This window comes from Cetorhinus maximus, chromosome 1 (assembly GCF_964194155.1).
Source record: "Cetorhinus maximus chromosome 1, sCetMax3.hap1.1, whole genome shotgun sequence".
NCBI classification, from domain to species: Eukaryota; Metazoa; Chordata; class Chondrichthyes; order Lamniformes; family Cetorhinidae; genus Cetorhinus; species Cetorhinus maximus.
Genome location: NC_135879.1, coordinates 56,413,577 through 56,433,381, shown reverse-complemented (window position 1 = coordinate 56,433,381; position 19,805 = coordinate 56,413,577). Strand labels below are relative to the sequence as shown.

Genomic DNA, 19,805 nt, shown 5'->3' with positions numbered 1-19,805 from the left:
CTGGAAATATGAAATGGGTAGGAGGTTAGGTGTCATTCCATCGAAGGCATGTTTCCCATGGAACCCAACAAAGATGCTTGTGGCAGCTGGGCCTGGAGGGGATCCCATGGCAACACCATCTATTTGGGCATACAAGCTTTGGGGAGTTAGGAGGAAAGATGCTCTCACCTGCTCTTGTAGCCACAGTATTTATATGGTTGGTCCAGTTCAGATGCTGGTCAATGGTAACCCCAGGATGTTGATATTGGGGAATTCAGCAATGGTAATGTCGCTGAATGCTGAGGGGAAATGGTTGGATTCTCTTGTTGGAGATGATCATTGCCTGGTACTTGTATGGCTTGAATGTTACTTGCCACTTATCAGCCCAAGCCTGAATGTTGTCCAGGTCTTGCTGCATCTGGACATGGACTGCTTCAGTATCTGAGGTGTTGCGAATGGTGCTGAACATTGTGCAATTATCAGCTAACATCCTCACTTCTGACCTTATGATGGAGAGAAGGACATTGATGAAGCAGCTGAAGATGGTTGGGCTGAGGATACTACCCTGATGAACTCCTGCAGTTATGTCCTGGAGCTGAGATGATTGACCTCCAACAACCACAACCATTTTCCTTTGTGCTGGACATTACTCTAACCAGTGGAGTTACTGATTCATATTTCTCAGCATCGACACAAAAGCACAAAAATGGTAGTTCCAAGCTGAATCTTTTGATAGAGTAAACCAGAAGATAGATAAGAGAGCTAGATTGCTGGCTATATTTGATAAAAACCCCAGCGTGATCTGTTGCTTCTCGCTAACATAGGCGGACAGGACAAACCTTTTGGGAAGTGCCCATTTCGTTCAACCTTCGAAAACCTAATTCAAGTGGCAGAGTAAATCTGCAAACAGAGCCCAATTGATGGACAGAGCATGGGAAGAAACAAGAAAATGAACTATGGGAACATGAGTAATGTATTAAAATAAGGTTTTTAAAAAATCAACTTTTTCTCCATTAGCCTGTTTTTCTTCGTAATTTTTTCTTTTTTGCCCACTTGGCTCAATACATTATAAGACAGGTAAGGCTCCAGACCATCAATGACCATTTGGTAACCATTTCCTTGAAGGCACCAGGTGCTATTCAAGTATGACTTTCCATTTTTTCTCCTCCTCCTCATGCCCTTTCTCCCAGAAAGTTAGCAAAGCCATTCAACTTCTCAACATGGCTTGGGTGGGCATTGAATCAGCACTCAAAGTTGCACCCATCCCTGCTACATGATACTAAATGATAGGTCTAACACTCAAGGTATTGTTCTACAGCATACCAGAACAAATCTGTTCAAAACCAAAAATAAACAAGTTATTCATTCATCGGTGCAAAAGATCAAGTGATACATTTAAAACCAACAGAAGATTTGAGAGAAGTACCTGACAGTTTAAACAGCAGCTCTGATGCCACCTTACAAGACATATCCTGGCTGAACAGTTCTGAAGCAGCAGTAACTTCAGACATCTTTGACTTCTCAGGAGGCTCCTGCTTCGCTGGGGACTCGTTACCAAATAGGTAACCTGATTGTGGTGACAGAATAGGGTCAGGCGGTGACCTCTCTTTCGGCTCATCTTTAACTTTAAACTTTGGAGTTAAAGTCCCCCTTTGGTTTCCAGCTGTTAATTGAAAAGAGCAAAACACATGAGTACAGCATCATAGGTTATGGTTGTCCTTTACAGGCACAGTGCATTTACTATGTTATGGGCTATCCTACCGATATTTAATCTAGTGCAAATGTTATCCTCATTGTGTAGGGCCTGATTTGGTATTTTTGATTCCAATAAAAAACACACGCTCAAGCTGGTGACTCGTAATAGTGCACAGTTCCAAGGGCAATAGAAGCCCTTTAGTACTTCACCAAAGTGTCTTCTCTTTCCATGTTTAAACAGAGAAAGGATGACTTACAGGCTTGCCTCCGGGAATGCATTTTGGGGTGCACCTCCCATAATTTGGATACTGCTGGGAGAGGTGGTTTCTCAGGGGAATGCAGCAACACAAGTGGCTCAGCTGCACAGTGCAGGGGGTGGGGGTGGCGGTGGGGAAGAGACAAAAAAGAGTGGGAGCGATAGTAATAGGGGATTCTATCGTAAGGGGAACAGATAGGCATTTCTGTGGCTGCAGACGTGACACCAGGCCTCCCTAGTGCCAGGGTCAAAGATTCATTGAGCAGCTCTAGGACATTCTGAAGGGGAAGGGTGAACAGCCAGAGGTCGTGGTCCATATCAGTGCCAAGGACATAGGTAAAAAGAGGGGTATGATCCTGCAAGCAGAATATAGGGAATTAGGAAATAAATTAAAAAGCAGGGCCTCAAAGATAATAATCTCAGGATTACTCCCAGTACCACATGCTAGTGAGATCAGGAATAGGAGAATAGGCCAGATGAACATGTGGCAGGAGAGATGGTGTAGAAGGGAGGGGTGTAAGATTCCTGAGGCATTGGGAGCCGATTCTGGGGTAGATGGGACCTGTACAAGCTGGATGGGTTGCATCCTAGCAGGACTGGATCAATATCCTCACAGGGAAATTCTGTAGTATTGTGGGGGAGGGTTTAAACTAGAGTGCCAAGGGGATGGGAACCTGAGCCGGGAGACAAACATAGGAATGAAGAACAGAAAAGTAGAAAGCAAAAGTGGAAGGCAGAGGAATCAAGGGCTGGCAGCAAAAAAAGCCAAAGTACAAAAAAAGTGTAAAAATGTTAAAAAGACAAGCCTAAAGGCACTGTATCTGAATGCACTGAGCATTTGCTATAAGGTACATGAATTAACAATGCAAATAGATGTAAACGGGTACGATATGATTGCGATTATGGAGACATGGCCGCAGGGTGACCAAGGCTCAGGCTGAATATTCAAGGGTAATCAATATTTAGGACGGACAGGCAAAAGGGAAAAGGAGGTGAGGTGGTGTTGTAATTAAAAGATGAAATCAGTCCAAAGAGAGAGGATATTGGCCCAGAAAATCTAGATGTAGAATTAATCTGGGTGGAGCTAAGAAGCAACAAGGGGCGGAACACATTAGTGCAAGCTGTCTATAGGCTTCCAAACAGTAGTGATAAGGTAGGGGATGGCATTAAACAGGAAATTAGGAGATGCATGTAACAAGGGTACAACAGTAATCATGGATAACTTCAATATACATATAAACTGGGCAAACCAAATTAGCAATAATACTGTGGTGGATGAATTCCTGGAGTCTGAGATTTATTTAGGCCAGTAAGTCTAGGAACCAACTAGAAAACAGGCTATCCTAGATTTGGTACTGTGCAATGAAAAGGGGTTAATTAATAATCTTGTTATGTGGGGTTCTTTAGGGGACAATGACCATAACATGATAGAATTCTTCATTAGGATGGAAAGTGAAGTAGTCCGATCTGAAACTAGGGTCCTAAATCCAAACAAAGGAAACTATGAAGGTATGAGACGCGAGTCGGCTAAAGCAGATTGGGGAACTTCATTAAAAGGTAGGTAGCAATGGCTAGTATTTAAGGAACTAACGTATGCATTGCAACAGTTATACATTCCTTTCTGGCACAAAAACACAACAGGAGAAGCAGCCCAACCATGGCTAACAAAAGAAATTAAGGATATTATTAGATCCAAAGAGCATTCATATAAAATTGCTAGAAAAAGTAGCAAGCCTGAGGATTTGGAGCATTTTTTTTTTTAGAATTCAGCAAAGAAAGACCAAGAGATTGATTAAGAGGGTGAAAAGAGAGAATGAGGGTAAACTTGCAAGGAACATAAAAGCAGATTATAAATGCTTCTATAAGTAAGGAAAAATAAAACAATTAGTGAAGGCAAATGTAGGTCCCTTACAATCCAAAATGGGAGAATTTAAGAGAGAACAAGGAAATGGAAGAGCAATTAAACAACTACTTTAGTTCTGTCTTCACAGAGGAAGACACAAATAACTTCCCAGAATTGCTAGGAACCAAGAATATAGTGAGAAGGAGGGATTGAAGGAAATTAGTATTTCTCAAAAAAAGGGGGAGAAATTAATGGGACTGAAAGCTGGTAGATCGCTAGAGACTGATAATCTACATCCCAGGGTGCTGAAGGAGGTGACCGTGGAAATAGTGGATGCGTTGGTTGTCATCTTCCAAAATTCAGTAGATTCTGGAACAGACCCAGCAGATTGGAGGGTGACAAATGTAACTCCACTATTTACAAAAGGGAGGGAGAAAACAGGGAATTACAGACCAGTTAGCCTAACATCAGTAGGAGGGAAAAATGCTAGAGTCTATTATAAAGGTTGTGATAACAGGACACTTAGAAAATAACAGTGGGATTATACAAAGTCAACATGGATTTATGAAAGGGAAATCATGTTTGACAAACCTACTGGAGATAACGGACAGAATAAATGAGGGAGAACCAGTGGATAGGGTGTATTTGAATTTTCAGAAAGCTTTTGATAAAGTGCCACATAAGAGGTTAGTATGTAAAATTAAAGCACATGGGATTGAGGCAATACATTGGCATGGATTGAGAATTGGTTAGCAGACAGGAAACAGAGTAGGGAAAATAGGTCTGCTTTGGAATGGCAGGCAGTGACTGGTGGGTACCGCAGGGATCAGTGCTTGTGCCCCAGCTATTCACAATATATATCAATGATTTGGATGAGGGAACCAAATGTAATATTTCCAAGTTTGCTGATGACATGAAACTTGGTGGGAATGTGAACGATGAGGAGGGTGTTAAGAGGCTTCAAGGTGATTTAGACAGGTTGAGTGAGTGGGAAAATACATGGCAAATGCAGTATAACGTGGATAAGCGTGAAGCTATCCATTTTGGTAGGAAAAACAGGGTGGCAGAGTATTATTTAAATGGTGATAGATTGGGAAAGTTGATGTACAAAAGGTTCCTGGGTGTCCTTGTACACCAATCACTGAAAGCAAGCATGCAGGTGCAGCAAGCAGTTAAGAAGGCAAATGGTACGTTGCCCTTCATTGCAAGAGGACTTGAGTACAGGAGCAAGGATGTCTTACTGCAGCTGTACAGGGCCTTGGTGAGACCACACCTGGAGTATTATGCTCAGTTTTTGATTCCTTACCCAAGAAAGGATATACTTGCCATAGAGGGAGTGCAACGAAGGTTCATCAGACTGATTTCTAGGATGGCAGGATTGTCGTATGAAGAGAGATTGGGTCGATTAGGCCCGTACTCATTGAAGTTTAGAAGAATGAGAAGGGATCTCATTGAAATGTATAAAATTCTGGCAGAATGGTCAGACTGGATGCAGGGATGATGTTTCCTCTGGCTGGAGGGTCTAGAACAAGGGGTTACAATCTCAAGATACAGGGTAGGCCATTTCGGGCTGAGATGAGGAGAAACTTCTTCACTCAGTGGTGAACCTGTGGAATTCTCTACCACAGAAGGCTGTGGAGGCCAAGTCACTGAACATATTTGAGGAAATACTTAGATTTCTAGACTCTAAAGGCGTCAAGAGGTATGGGGGCAGAGCGGGAGTATGGCATTGAGATAGGGGATCAACCACGATCATACTAAATGGTGGAGCAGGCTCAAAGGGCCGAATGACCTATTCCTGCTCCTATTTTCTGTTTCTATGTTAGCTAAAGGTCCCTCTGTTTAAATGCACTTTAAGAAGCCAGGGAGGAAGTAAATGTATAAGGTAAATGGATAGGATGGTGGGGTGGGGGAGGATAGTCAAGAGTATGGTCAGAGGGTGCTGGTTGTTTGAGGGGGGTGGGGGTTGTCGTGGGGGTCAGTGGAATAGTACCATAGCGGTTTTTAACCTTCTAACTTTTCCTGGGTACCTATTTTGCTACGAGAGTTGGAACCATCCGAAGTCTACAATTTAAATTGAAGTATCGGATGATTCCCAGTGCAGGGCAATAGCCTGTTGGAAGTTTGAAGTTCCCAGCCAAATCCTGTGCAGACCTTGCACGGGGACTACTGGTGGGGTGGGTCCCCTGCATCTTCCGGGGTACCTCCTGGGTACAACCCCACTGGGGAATGGATGTTCTGGGCCATTATCTACAACCCAATCTATCCAAATTTTCACAGGACAAAGCCTTCCATGATGCAAGACTTGCATCAATTGCCTCCTCTCTGACCAACCTCTCAGCCTAATAAAGAATGAAGTAAGTTTGCTGCTTGTGTTACATTCGTGTTTAATCTTATGCCTAGGGGTTTGCTGTACTATATTTAGAAAGCTATAACATATATACAAGGCTAAAATTTGGAGATTCTCATCATCTGCCAAATACCATTATTTATTTATCAGAAATGTGCTCTTCCCTTGCCCTCATCCCCTAGCCTTATGTCTCATGATGAAGGCCCCACTGCATTGGATTCACTGCATCTCTCCAGTCCCCTAGTTTTTTCATAAATTTACATGCCATAATTGAGCTATAGTTATTCAAAATAAATTTAAGTTCAAAATATCTAAAGTTGATAACAATCTAATTCTTTCCCCCATCCCACTCCTCACATCAATTCAACTTCTATATAGCAGCAGGCAGCTTTTGAAAACTCTAACTACCATTTCATGTATACTTAATTTGGTTTTACGCAATTGCAAATGTATCAGTGGTGCCATTTATAGGCATAGCAAATTTTATTGTAAAATTGGAAGACAGAATGGAAATTAGGACCTCTAGATTGGCCCCACCACAAATGCAACACTTGCACTAATCCCATCCATTATTAATTATACTGTCAGACATAATATAGGTCAGTGTTTTGGAAGTTTTTTTTAAGCACCGTAAAAAGTATTATACTAAATACCCCACAACATTTCATAACCCCAAATAGTTGGCAATCAAGGTACAGCAGCACCATAACAGAAATAAGATTCAAGCTCCTGTTGATAGGATATACAATATTTTACAGTGTTAAAAACTAAGGCCATAAAACAGGAACACAAATCTGGGTTAATGGCAAGTTCTTACTGAAAGATCTTAAGATTTCTGAGAAAGGTTTGTTAAAATTTCATCAACAGAAGATATCAAATAACTCCTGACGTGAAGTTGTCCTGACAGAGTGAAGGAATAAGATGAGCTATTTGCCTTTTTACACAATAGTAAAACATATTGGGCCTTCTTTTGAGGTCGCAAAACAGCAGGTTCTTGCTCAAAGTCAGCTCACAATGTTGTTTCACTTTAACATTGTTAATAAAATAATGTCAATACACTCAATTAATGTTGCCAGTTTCACATGACCATCGTTTGCCATAGACTTCCTCTTCTGGGTCCTCACATGACTTTTCCAACAGTGCTTCCGCCCTCTCCATCATTCCCTCTTCCTTCCGCTCCCACCCTTGCCGACTCCCGGCCTTTGTTCTTACCTTAGCCCTCTGGGTCTGTTCTTCAGTGGCTCCCCACTTCTGGCTCTGCTCCTAGCTTTGCTTCTGAACTCGCACAGAAGTCCTGGCTTCCATCTAGTGGTAGAAGTTGGTTGGTGCAAGTAGTCAGGGCTTCAGCTGCTACCTGTATTGACCAACTTCTGCCACTAGATGGAGCCTGATCAATCTAAAAGTACGGCAATGTGATTTTTGTTAAAGAATTTAATTGTGTTGCAGTAATGCATTTTATTCTGCAAAATATTTCAGCAAGAAATGCAGTGCTGCACATGTCTGGTACAGTATTTCAACTTGTATAATAAAAGCAAAATACTGCAGATGCTGAAAATCTGAAAAAGAAACAGAAAAATGCTGAAAGACTCAGCAGGTCTGGCAGTATCTGTGGAGAGAGAAAGAGTCATTCAGACTCAATGTTAACTCTGTTTCTCTCTCCATAGATGCTGCCAGACCTGCTGAGTTTTTTCAGCTTTTTGTTTTTATTTCAACGTGTATGTTGCTTTTTCTGGGCGAGAGAAGTCTGAAGGTACCTAACTCTGGCTTTGACATAGGTTCCCATAGGAATCAATGATTCATTTTACTTAGAGTCGTGATTTTCAGGAACGCAACCACAACTTTAAGGGAGGACTTACTGTAGCAAACACCGAGATGTTCACTGCTACTGAGGCCCACAACCACACCACAAATTCTGGAGAGCCCATTAAGGCTCTGGTCAGACCACATTTAGAATATTGTGAACAATTTTGGGCCCCATATCTCAGGAAGGATGTGCCCTGGAGAGGGTCCAGAGGAGGTTCACGAGAATGATCCCAGGAATGAAAGGCTTAACATATGAGGAACGTTTGAGGACTCTGGGTCTATACTCGATGGAGTTTAGAAGGATGAGGGATCTGATTGAAACTTACAGAATACTGAAAGGCCTGGATAGAGTGGACATGGGGAAGATGTTTCCATTAGTAGGAGAGACTAGGACCCGAGGGCACAGCCTCAGAGCAAAGTAGAACAGAGATGAGGAGAAACTGTTTTAGCCAGAGAGTGGTGAATCTATGGAATTCATTGCCACAGAAGGCTGTGGAGGCCAGGTCATTGAGTGTATTTAAGACCGAGATAGATAGGTTCTTGATTGGTAAGGGGATCAAAGGTTACGGGGAGAAGGCGGGAGAATGGGGTTGAGAAACTAATCAGCCATGATTGAATGGCGGAGCAGACTCGATGAGCCGAATGGCCTAATTTCTGCTCCTATGTCTTATGGTCTTCACGCTTGAATCTGGAACTTGCAGTTTGCCTGAATAGGTTCTGCCCTCATCACTGGATTGCACCTCAGCACCAAGCCCCCTGCTCATCTCTCCGATGGATTTATGCTGCAGCTGGGAGAGCAAGTTCCCATTGCAGCCCATGAAAAAAGTAGGCAAGAACTTTTTAATGCAGTCAGCGTCTGCACACCACGACTTCGCCGGTGACCTTAAGACCTGGACTATTATATCAATAACACTTTGAATTTGGGAGAAAAAATTGAACACTTCAATAGGAACAGGAGTAGGAAATCAGCAAATGGGAGGGAGGGAGGATATCAAGAAAATTACAATCACCAGGGAAGTGGTACCAAGCAAATTGTTGGAGCTGCGGACCAACAAGTCCTCGGGTCCTGATTGGCTTCATTTTAGGGTCTCAAAAGTGGCGGCTAGGGAGATAGATGATGCGTTGGCTTTAATTTTCCAAAATTCCCTAGATTTGGGTAAGTTTGGAAAATAGCAAATGTAACTCCTTTATTCAAAGGGGGAGGGAGACGGAAAGCAGGAAACCACAGGCCAGTTGGCTTAACATCTGTCATAGGGAAGATGTTAGAAACTATTATTAAGGACGTTATAGCAAGGCACTTAGAAAAACTCAAGGTAATCAAGCAGAGTCAGCATGGTTTTATGAATGGGAAATCATGTTTAACCAATTTATTGGAGTTCTTTGAAGGAGTCACATGTGTTGTGGATAAAGGGGATCCAGTGGATGTACTGAGATTTCCAGAAGGCATTTGATAAGGTGCCACATCAAAGGTTATTGCGAAAAATAAAAGCTCATGGTGTAGAGGATAACATATTGGCATGGACAGAAGTTTAATAGCTCATGACAGCTAGCCAATGTATATAATATTTTGGAAAATATTTTTCTTTTAAAATAAAGGTTTAGTGTGTGGATGCGTCTTAATTGGATTAAAGCCAGCTAGTCTGGATGCTTTGATGTGTACGAGTTTTGATATATAAGAGAGGTAGTGTGTATTTGCATTTTTTGAATAGAACATTCAAGAAGTGGGTGAAAATGATACCTATCTAGCAGCTACCAAGCAATATGTTTATATTACTAATAAAATTGGTACAATGAAAGGGGTTTCATTGTTAAAAGGTGGAGTTCAAAGAGGCTGGTGAGACAATGAGAATTTGTATCCAATCAGTGGTGGTAGATATAACAAAGCAACTGTTTTCGGGTGTACAGGGCAGAGGCAATGTGAGGTCAAAAGCAGCTGTAAGCCTCTAACTCTCTCCATAGGAACCAAAGTGAAAAGGACCTCATTTTTGAATTTGTAAGGTGAAAATGTTTTGTCTGGTGTCTGGTTAAGTCTATGGGTTGCTGTTGTCTTAATGGAGGTTAGTTTGGGAATTTGTTAAAAGGTATGATAGTAGTAATTTGTAGCCATGTGTATGTATATTTTAGCCTGTGTAAATTAATAAAGTGCTTCACTTAGTTTAATGTAAAACCTCGAGAACTAGTGGTCTGATTCCTGAATTTAGAGTCGCATCTCAAACATAACACTTAAAATTATAGGTTATGACAGTTGTTTAAAGTTTCCCTCTAGGATTTTTAAATGACTCAGCTTTACCAACTGCCTCGGTCATAAAACTAGCTAACAGGAAATGAAGGGTAGGCATAAAAGTATAATTTCCTGGTAGGCAGGATGTAATGGTGATGTGCCACAGGGATCAGTGCTGGGCGCCTCAACTTTTTACAATTTAAATAAATGACTTGGATGAAGATAGCATTGCTAAATTTGTTGATAGCACAAAGACAAGAAAGAAAGAAAGATGTGAAGACGACATAAGGAGGCTACAAAGGGATATAGATAGATTAAGTGAGTGGGCAAAGATCTGGCAAATGGAGTATAATGTGGGAAAATATGAAATTTTTTTTTTCTCTGCCAAAATGGACAAAGAAGGATATTATTCAAATGGTGAGAGATTGAGCGCTTGGAGATGCAGAGGGATCTAGGTGTCCTACTGCATGAATCGCAAAAGGTTAGAATGCAGATACAGAAATTAGGAAAGCTGTTAGAATGTTATCATTTATTGTGAGAAGCATTGAAAGTATGCAAAAGTAAGGAGGTTAAGCTTCAGTTACACAGGGCATTGGTGGGACCACATCTGAATTAGTATATACAGTATTGGTCTCCTTATTTAAGGAAGGATGTAAATGTTTTAGAAGCAGTTCAGAGAAGGTTTACTGGACTAATACTTGGAATGGGTGGGTTGCCTTATGAGGAAACATTAGACAGGCTAGGCTTGCATTCACTGGAGTTTAGAACAGCAATATGTGACTTGACTGAAACATACAAGATCCTGAAGGGGCTTGACAAGGTGAATGTGAAGAGGATGTTTCCTCGCGAAAGAATCTAGAACCAGGGGCCAGTGTTTAAAAATTAAGGGGTCGCCCATCCAAGACAGATGAGGAGAAATTCTTTTCTCAGAGGGCCATGCGTCTTTGGAACACTCTTCCTCAAAAGGTGGTCTAAGCAGAGTCTTTGAATATTTTTAAGGCAGAGGTAGATAGATTCTCAATAAGCAAGGGAGTGAAAGGTTGGGGGTAGGTGGGAATGTGGAGTTGAGGTTACAATCAGATCAGATATGATCTTATTAAATGGCGGAGCAGGCTCAAGTGGCTGAGTGGCCTACTCCTGTTCCTAATTCATATGTAGGAGTAGGCCATTCAGCCTCTCAAGCCTATTCCACCATTCCATAAATGGTTGATCTGTCCTTCAACCTGTCTTTGATCTATATCTCTGAACTGACAAAAAGTTATCACTCAGGCATGAACATTTCAAGTGATGCAACATTCACAGCCTTTTGGGGCAGAGAATTCCAAATTCTCACTGATTTCACTCCCAAATGGACTCACTTACTAGATATGGCAGAAATACACAAACCATGATTACCTCCTTTTCAATTCAAGAATACCCAAATAACAGTTCTGATTTTTTATTTCAATCATAAATTGAGACAACTGTCTTCAAAGGGTTAAAAACTACCAAAGAAAAGAAGAAAAAACAATGTTTAAGTACAGAAAATTGAAATACCTGATAACTTCAGAAGAAAATCTGTCGCAGAAATGTCTTGGCTAAAGGGAAACACTTTTTGGGTAGCTGTAAGGTCAGATGGTTCTGATGGATTTGTTGCTCCCTGCTGTATTGCTCCTGGTCTTTTGCCAAACACATGACTATCTGGTAGTGACACACTGGTGACATTCACATCACTGGGTTCTTCCTTAACTGGTTTCAGTGGAATAGCAGTTCCCTTGTAATTTTCTGCTGTTGTTTCATACAAAAGATGGTCCTGAATTTTTAATGTATTCTCAAGTAATCCTGTACCCTTTTTCTTCTTATCAGCAGCCTCATTAGAAAGTGTCCGTCTGACCTCAGATTCAGTAATCTCTTCTTTGACCTTCACCTCTGTTCTGGGAAAGTGCTGATGACAGCGCATGTGGAGTTTTAAACTGAAATGACGAGACGAGGTGAAAGGGCAAAGCTCACAGTGGAATGTTTCCCCTCTGTCCTGGTGCTGATGAACCTGCTGATTGACAAAGTTGTTTGAAAAGGGAACGCGAGAACATGATAAAAGCTTCCAATATAAACCTTTGCCCTAGCCCCTTCCTAATAAAACACTGACACGCTCCCTTTAGAGTGCCATTTCATTGAAAGAAACAATCTACTCAAGCCAAAGAATCAAATGTGCTGGGTGAATCAACAAAAAAGGCTACAACAAATCCAGTCTCAAATTCCTATATAATTGATTAGCTGTGACTTTACCTAGCATCAGTGGTGAAAATAGAAAAATCTATTTGAAAAACAATTTGAACAAGAGGCTTTCTAATGTCAACGGAAAAGACAAATCTGTTATACAGAAAACAGATGTTGGGGGGGGGGGGGGGGGTGTTACAAGGTCGTGGGGAGGGCGGGGGTCTGATGAACTCAAAGGAACACCAAAAATTCACATAAATCAATTTGCCTGAAATGGTACGAGCCATTATATTGTGCAAAATTCCCATTTAAAACCAAGTTTCAAAAAAATAATAAAACACGACATCCACCGAGGTTAGCTGCACATCGTTGTGTCACGTGACAGAAGTTTTATTCTCATCTTCCAAGACAAAAGCATTGTTTTGAAGATTATAATTGCAGTTTACAGAAAACAAGTTATACTAAATAAATATGTGCATCTTATTAATTTCAAAGTTTACTCATAGTGCAACCAGTAAAAAGATGATATTTTGGTTGGTGAAGCCAAAGTTTGTTTTAAGGCATTTCCCCCATTTTGTTGTATTGCCCTGCACTGTAGACCACCCCCCTGTTCAAAAGTAGATTTGTGACCTACTCGCAGATCTGCCAAAGCTGTTTCGAAACCGAACGTGAGAAGCTAATTCTTCCTTCTATTCTCCATGCCAACAATACTACAGGTATCCCCTGTTCATGTTCTCACTTTAACAATAGCTCCAAGATTGAAAAAAACAGTGGAAAAAGAATTCAGGGAGTATAGCCAGGTCCTGCCATTCTATGACACAGCTGGTTGGTCCTGAGCTTTCACAGTATGTCCATTTTCATAGAAGTTAAACCATGCTGCATTTTAACCAACTTCATACCTACGGTATTTTATCAGAAGAAACAGTCATCCGACTTTTTTATGATCTTTTCTCTTAGCTCTCTGTAGCTATTGGCTTTGTACAGTCAACTGCAGCTATTAAAGAATCTACATATTGTACATGTGCACACTTTTACAGCTCTTCCAGTGTTCACACACACAAAGGTTATCAGAAAACACCACCAATGTGGCTATTGTAGATTGGCTGGCCTTTTTTGTGAAATTAAATTGAGTCATTTAATGAAGCATAACAATAACCATTTTATTCCTGGCATAGATTTTTGCTTTGATACTCTAGATATTAATTAATCAAAATCATGGCACTCTACCATAAATTAATTATAAATACTGAAAAAAACTATGGTAAGCATGTTAAAAATACTGGTCAATAATATTTGAATATTTTCAATCTGCTATTTTGCAGTTGTTTTCTTACAGAAAGAAGAAACGCTCGATTTTCAGTTCAAATTTCAAATCAAAAACCTATTTTTTTCCTCCCAAGTTCCCAGAGTCAAATTTTAGTTACATGCTCGGGTTTATTACCCAGTTAAATATACACTGCATTCTCCAATCTGTGCTGTTAAATATTCACCACCAGGATAGCAATATGCCCCTGGCTCAGTGGGGGTTGGAAAACAGGCAGAGCTTTCACCATTGATCACAGTGCAGCAACCCCTGTTGGGCTGTGGTAGGGTGAAGTGGAGCATGTACATGTGAAGACAGAATCCAGCTCAAATAAAATCCCCACCCAAATCAAATAGCTTGTTGACTACTCATTAAGTTTTACAAGAGGCATAAGCTAACCTGTACCTCTCAAATATGTTCAGGAGAGTGGCAGGGGAGAAACTTGGATGGAAGTGGTAATTTTCCATTCTGCAGATTAAGATAAAATACACCTATAGTTTGTCATTCTTTTAAATTCTGTGCAATCTTAGTTTTAGGACCACATTTAAACAGCCACCTCTTCTGGGCCCAAATGGCCTGTTCCTGCTCCTATTTCTTTAGTTCTTATGTGTAGGAATTGCTTTGGAGAAACTTTAGAATAGCCTTCTGACTATTCACATTCTAAGATTGAAATGAAGTTTAAATCTTAATAATTGTCAGCAGTTACTGAAGTTCCATCTCTTTACTTATTCAAAATATTTACATTGCATTCCAAAATTCAACAGGAAAGAACAGTGGGAATGCAAATTCAATCAGCTTTCACCAGCAAAACTCGTTGTTAATAAAGGAATGAATTTAGATTTACAAAACTACGTCCTCACTTCATTGTACCTTCATGTGTGATTTGAGATTGTCCTTGCGTGCACAGCGGAATGGACAGAGTGGACACTGGTGACTTTTTAGCCCTGTGTGAATCACCATGTGGCGCTTCCAGTAGCTTTTGCGTTTTATAATCAGGCCACAAATTGGACACTGGAAAGATTTTCCTCCCTCTTCCTCAGAAACTGTAGTGGAAAATAAAACTTCAAATAATTTTCACTGAAGTAGTACACTTCGATCTAGACCACAGATCAGCAAGATATCAAAGGTTTCCTCTTTACCTCACGCAAAATTATTGAAGCCTTTTCTTGATTGCATTTTCTGCATAATGTACACATCTGCTATAATTTCTCCTGTGCTACAGACCAACTAAGGTACTCTTTCCAACACTAAGAAATGATCCCCGTTCTGATTTGTGAGCAATAGTTTGGAATAACAGGGTTTGATTTTTAATTACAACAACTTGCACTTATCCAGCGCCTTTAATGTAGATAAAGCATCGCCAGAAGCTTCAGAGGTGCAAGCAAAAGATGTATCCCAAGTCAAAGGTGGTGATATTGGGATGGGTACTAAAAGCTTGGTCAAGAAAGAGGACTTCAAAGGAAGAGAGGGAGGTGACAAGACAGTGGGTTTTAGGGAGGGAATTCCAGAGTGTGCAGCCTTGGGTGTCTAGAGGGTGTCAATGGTGGGGGCATAGGGGAAGGGGTGCACAAGAGGACAGAGTCAAAGGATTGGGGGGTTTGAGAGGACGAGAGGAGGTTACAGAAATAGGAAATGGCAAGGCCATGAAGGGATTTAAATACAAGGAAGAGAATTTAAAATTTGAGGCACTGGAGGACCAGAAACCAACGTAAGTCAGTGAGGACACGGGTGATGGGTGAGCGAGCCTTGGTGCAGCACAAAATACAGGCAGCAGAGTTTAAGATAAGCTAAAGTTTACAGAGTGCAGGATGGGAGGCCAACCAGAGGAGCACTGGAATAGTCAAGTTTGGAGATGCTAAAGAGATGGATGAGTTTTCAACAGCAGGTGAGCTGAGGCAGAGGTAGAGGCAAGTGGTCAGTGAGATGGAAATAGACAATCTTTCTTAGAGCTTGGAAGCTCAGCTAAGGGTGGAATGGGTGTTGGAGTTACAGCCTGGAGGTTGCAGCCTGAGTCGATGACTGGGATGGGGAATGGAATTGGTGGCAAAGGTATGGAGTGTGGTGGAGGGTCAAAGATGATATCATCAGCGTTCCCAAAGCTTAACTGGAGGAAATAGGGGCTCATCCAAGATAGACGTTGAACAAATAATCTGACAACTTTCTCTGTTAACAGACAACCTGCAGTGGGAGCAAAAATAATAAATTTGTAATTTTATAGTAATGCTAGCTCCATTTTAACTCTCATCTCCCTGTATCTGTTGGATATTGTTCCAGCACCTGTGGTGGGAAAACTCGGGCTGTGCTGCACTCCAATATCAAATAGTCTACTGACATTCATTGCCTAGGTTCACATGCAGAACTATTACATACATATAAAAGACCCAAGGGTTCCTCTCAAACTACACTTCCTGGTTACCTCAGGATAGCTCTAACATAGGTACCTGTCTACTGTTAACATCTCACTTTAGGGCATACAGTCCAGCAGATCTGCTTCAAGGTAAAACTAAAATACATATACACAAGACAAAAAAGGTCAATTTATAAAAGATACACATACATCAAGAAAGGAAACCACTTTCACATTTGAATTTCAAATAATATACTTTTGACAGCACGTACCTTTATTGGTAGATTTCATAGTCTTCTGTTTGGATGTTGGCAATAGCATTTCGACTGGAACTGATGCAATCAGTTTTTCTTGTTTCACTTCCAAAGATTGTAAGGTATCTCCTGGGATAAGTTGATCTTTCCTCTCAACTAACATATTCCCGGCAGCCCTAGCTGCAACTTCTTTTAGTAGGGCAGCTGATGAGGTCATTGAGGCCAGAGAAAGGAAAGTACTTCCTGGACGCTTATGATCTTGAGCAGAAGACAGGCTTCTTTCACTAACTTTCTTGGAGAGAGCAGCCAGTGCAGAACTAGCAGACTGCTTTTGTATAGGGCTATAAGGCGATGAGTATGGACTATATCTCACTGGCTCCTCTTCCCTTGAAAGACTTTTGTCCAGACGAACAGCATTTGCAGCAGCCTTAAGCTTCTGTGTAGCTGAAACAGGTGATAAACTACAAGATGACGAATTTTGCAGCCAAATATCCTGATTCCACATAAAATTGTTACTTGGACTACAATGATTACTTTGCTCCTGTTTAGCAGCTAGCTTCCTAGCAAGAGCACTTAGTTGTAGAGCATGAGGGGAAGTTGGTGACAAAGGCAAAGCCGAACCAAGGCCAACTGCAGAATCATCTTTTTCTGTAGCTCCCAGACCAGGGTCGGCACGGATTGACCCAGCCTCCAACAGACGTCTCAAATTGCTACTCATAGGTTTATGTAATACTTGGGTTCCCATTTCATGCAATAGCGGTGACGGAACAGGTGACAACACATCCTGTTTTTCTAGGGTGTCTTTGAACCGATCATTTTCAGAACCTAGCAATTCCAAGGAGTTCCTTATGGGAGTTGTGCTCCCCAAGGAGCTTTCTGGAGAAGTTTCTTGTTCTTGCAGCTTGTCCCCAGGTGATATATTAAGGTCTTCTTGTACATCTAAATAGGAGATTTCAGAAGGAGTTTCAGAGGCATTTTCGAACCAATTCTCCTCTTCGCCCAGTTCTCCTCCTGCTTCATCTTCATTTCCATCTTGAAATGAAATGGAAAATTTACCAGTCACATATTCCATGACACTGTTATTGAAACAACTGTGAACTGTTTAAATGTTCTCATTCCCCATGGGGTAATTTATCTGCCCTTAATTGTCTGATACATTAGAAGAAAACTAAAGATTAAATATATTCCCAGAATTCAAGAACCATCCCACTTGATTTGTTTAAATCCACAAAAAGCTATCAAATAATTGCATTATTGCATTCTTTGCAGCTTTATCCAACCTGAAAACAAACTTTCTGCTGCCGTTTACTACTATTCATTGGTTAGGCCTCCACTGAAGTATTGTGCCTAATTCTGGACACCACATTTTAGGAAGAACGTCAAAGCCTTTCACAGGATGCAGGGAGATATACTAGAATGATTTCAGGGATGAGGAACTTCAGTTATATGGAGAGACTAGAGGAGCTGGGATTGTTCTCTTTTGAGCAGAGAAGGTTAAGGAGAAGTCAACTGAGATGTTCAAAATTAAGAGGAGTTTTGTTAGATTATATAAAAAAATGGCTTCCACTGGCAGGAGGTTGGTAACAAGGGCACATGTTTAAGATAATTGGAACCACGGGGAGATTGCCTTTCCCACATAGTTATGCCTGCGAATTTAAGAAAAAGATGCATACTTTACATAGCCTGCTTGCATGGTCAGGTCATTAAAATGTAAACAATTTTCTGGACATTCCAGAAATTAAAAATGCAACTGATCTCTCCTGAGGACTTGATAACTATTATTGTCTAAACGTCTATCGTAACAAATGTACAATGGCCACAGACTGAAATTTCACAAAATAGGCGTGAGGATCACATGAAAGTGCATATGGCTGAGCTTCAAACTTCCATTGTGTGTCAATGCTGACGTCATCAGGGGCCATTTATGTGCATGATGGGAACACCGGTACTATGGTTACATGAAGGAAACCAGTTTATGTTAAGAAACACCATATTAACTCACATCTTGAGGAGCAGCCCATGTCAGTCAGTTTGGGAGAGAGACCACAGACAGAAGAGATCCCACCCAACAAAAGGACCCTGCCTAGCATCCTCTAACAGGCAGAGAAAGTGGGGCTATCCTTGTACCTACTGATCTGCAAAACTAAACCAGAAGTCTACTGTTGCCAGAAGTAAGCCACTGTAAATTTATCACCAGAAACTACCAACCTCCACAGTTTTCAGTGAACCAAAAGAGAATCATCAGACCTGTAACGATCCCAGCTATCATTTCAGAAAATAAGAGTAAAAGTGACTTTTTTGGGCTGTTTACGAAATTTAAGTGCATTCTACCTCTTTTGCAATCATTTTTCTTTACAGGGTCTTGTGTGAAACAGTGAGAGGGTGTTGTTGCAACTACATTTCAGGTGCTGAGAAATGAATTTTAAAAAAACTTACGAGAAAGCCTGTCTTATGCCTTCTTGAGAGTCACAGCACACAAGGGGTAAAACACTTCTTTAAAACCTATCTTGTTGCGGTTAGTCAAGAGGTGGAAAAAGGGGGAATCATTCTACTGCAACAAGATGAATAATTTATGTTATACAGTGAATTTTTGCCATTTGAAATGTATTGCCTGAAAAGGTGGTTTAAACCGAGTCAATAGTAACTTTTTCAAAAGGGAATTGAATATATACTTGAAGAGGAAATAAAATTGCAGGGCTATGGGCAAGGAGTAGAGGAGGACGACTAATTAGACAGCTCTTTCAACAGAACTGGCACGATGCCCCAAATCGCAAGATTTTACAATTCGATGCTAACAAAAGCCCCATCATATTGACCTTTGTTGGATGAAGCAGGATACAATAGAGTGGTAACGCTGATGCACCAAGGAGAGTACAAATAACTGAGAGTACACTAGCCATTTCCCAGGAAGTTCTCCATTGGTTAAGGTAAAGACTATGTAAAAGCTGTGAATAAAATTCAACAATTATGAAGTGAATTTATGGCAATGCTTCTTACTGTCATCATGAGAGTTGAAGGCACAATGAAATCCACATATCATAAATGGTTTCTTCTCCACATCTAATTTATCTAATTTTAACTGTTACTAAATGCAGAGATGGTTTCTATAGTTGTGATTTCCCTTTTGATGTAATTTTAAGTATCAAAAACACATGGTCATTACTCTATTGCCATAAAAGGTCAATGATCATAACTTCCTCTGGTTGGGAATGAGCAAAATCCATGACTCAAATTTGGCAGAGCAGTTATTGGATAAAGTGATTCTTTTGTAAAGTTTATTATTTTTCCAAAAAGTCAGACTTCAAAAAGTGAACTCCTCTATCATCTCTCAACATTTGTCACATTAATGACTATCAAATATGAAATGACAAGAGATCCACCAAACTAAAACAAAATCTAGACTAAAGGAAATGAAAGCTTAGCTGTGGTTCAAAAATTAGTAAATACAGTGACTCCTTGCCCTAAAAGCAGCTGGGACAAGGAGGTTACCACAAATATATGAACTCCTGACTGACTAATATTAGATGTTTACTCTCACTCCAATCACAAGGAGTCATA

General features: G+C 40.7%; 1 protein-coding gene across 6 annotated transcripts in view; it reads right to left on the bottom strand.

Annotated features, from left to right (window-relative positions):
- znf827 (zinc finger protein 827) overlaps positions 1 to 19,805 on the bottom strand; it is a 146,329-nt gene that overhangs the window by 99,669 nt on the left and 26,855 nt on the right. For 5 of the 6 annotated variants that reach the window (XR_013576464.1, XM_078540985.1, XM_078540955.1 and 2 more), the window contains exons 2-5: positions 16,266 to 17,279; positions 14,517 to 14,689; positions 11,684 to 12,176; positions 1,406 to 1,642 (exon numbers count right to left, since the gene is read on the bottom strand). Coding sequence is in view for 5 of the 6 variants with exons in the window: in XM_078540985.1 (XP_078397111.1) it covers positions 1,406 to 1,642; positions 11,684 to 12,176; positions 14,517 to 14,689; positions 16,266 to 17,279 (1,917 nt within the window). In the remaining variant the exon portion in view is untranslated. The remainder of the gene's footprint in view (positions 1 to 1,405; positions 1,643 to 11,683; positions 12,177 to 14,516; positions 14,690 to 16,265; positions 17,280 to 19,805) is intronic. The other variant, XM_078540960.1, reaches the window with a different exon arrangement.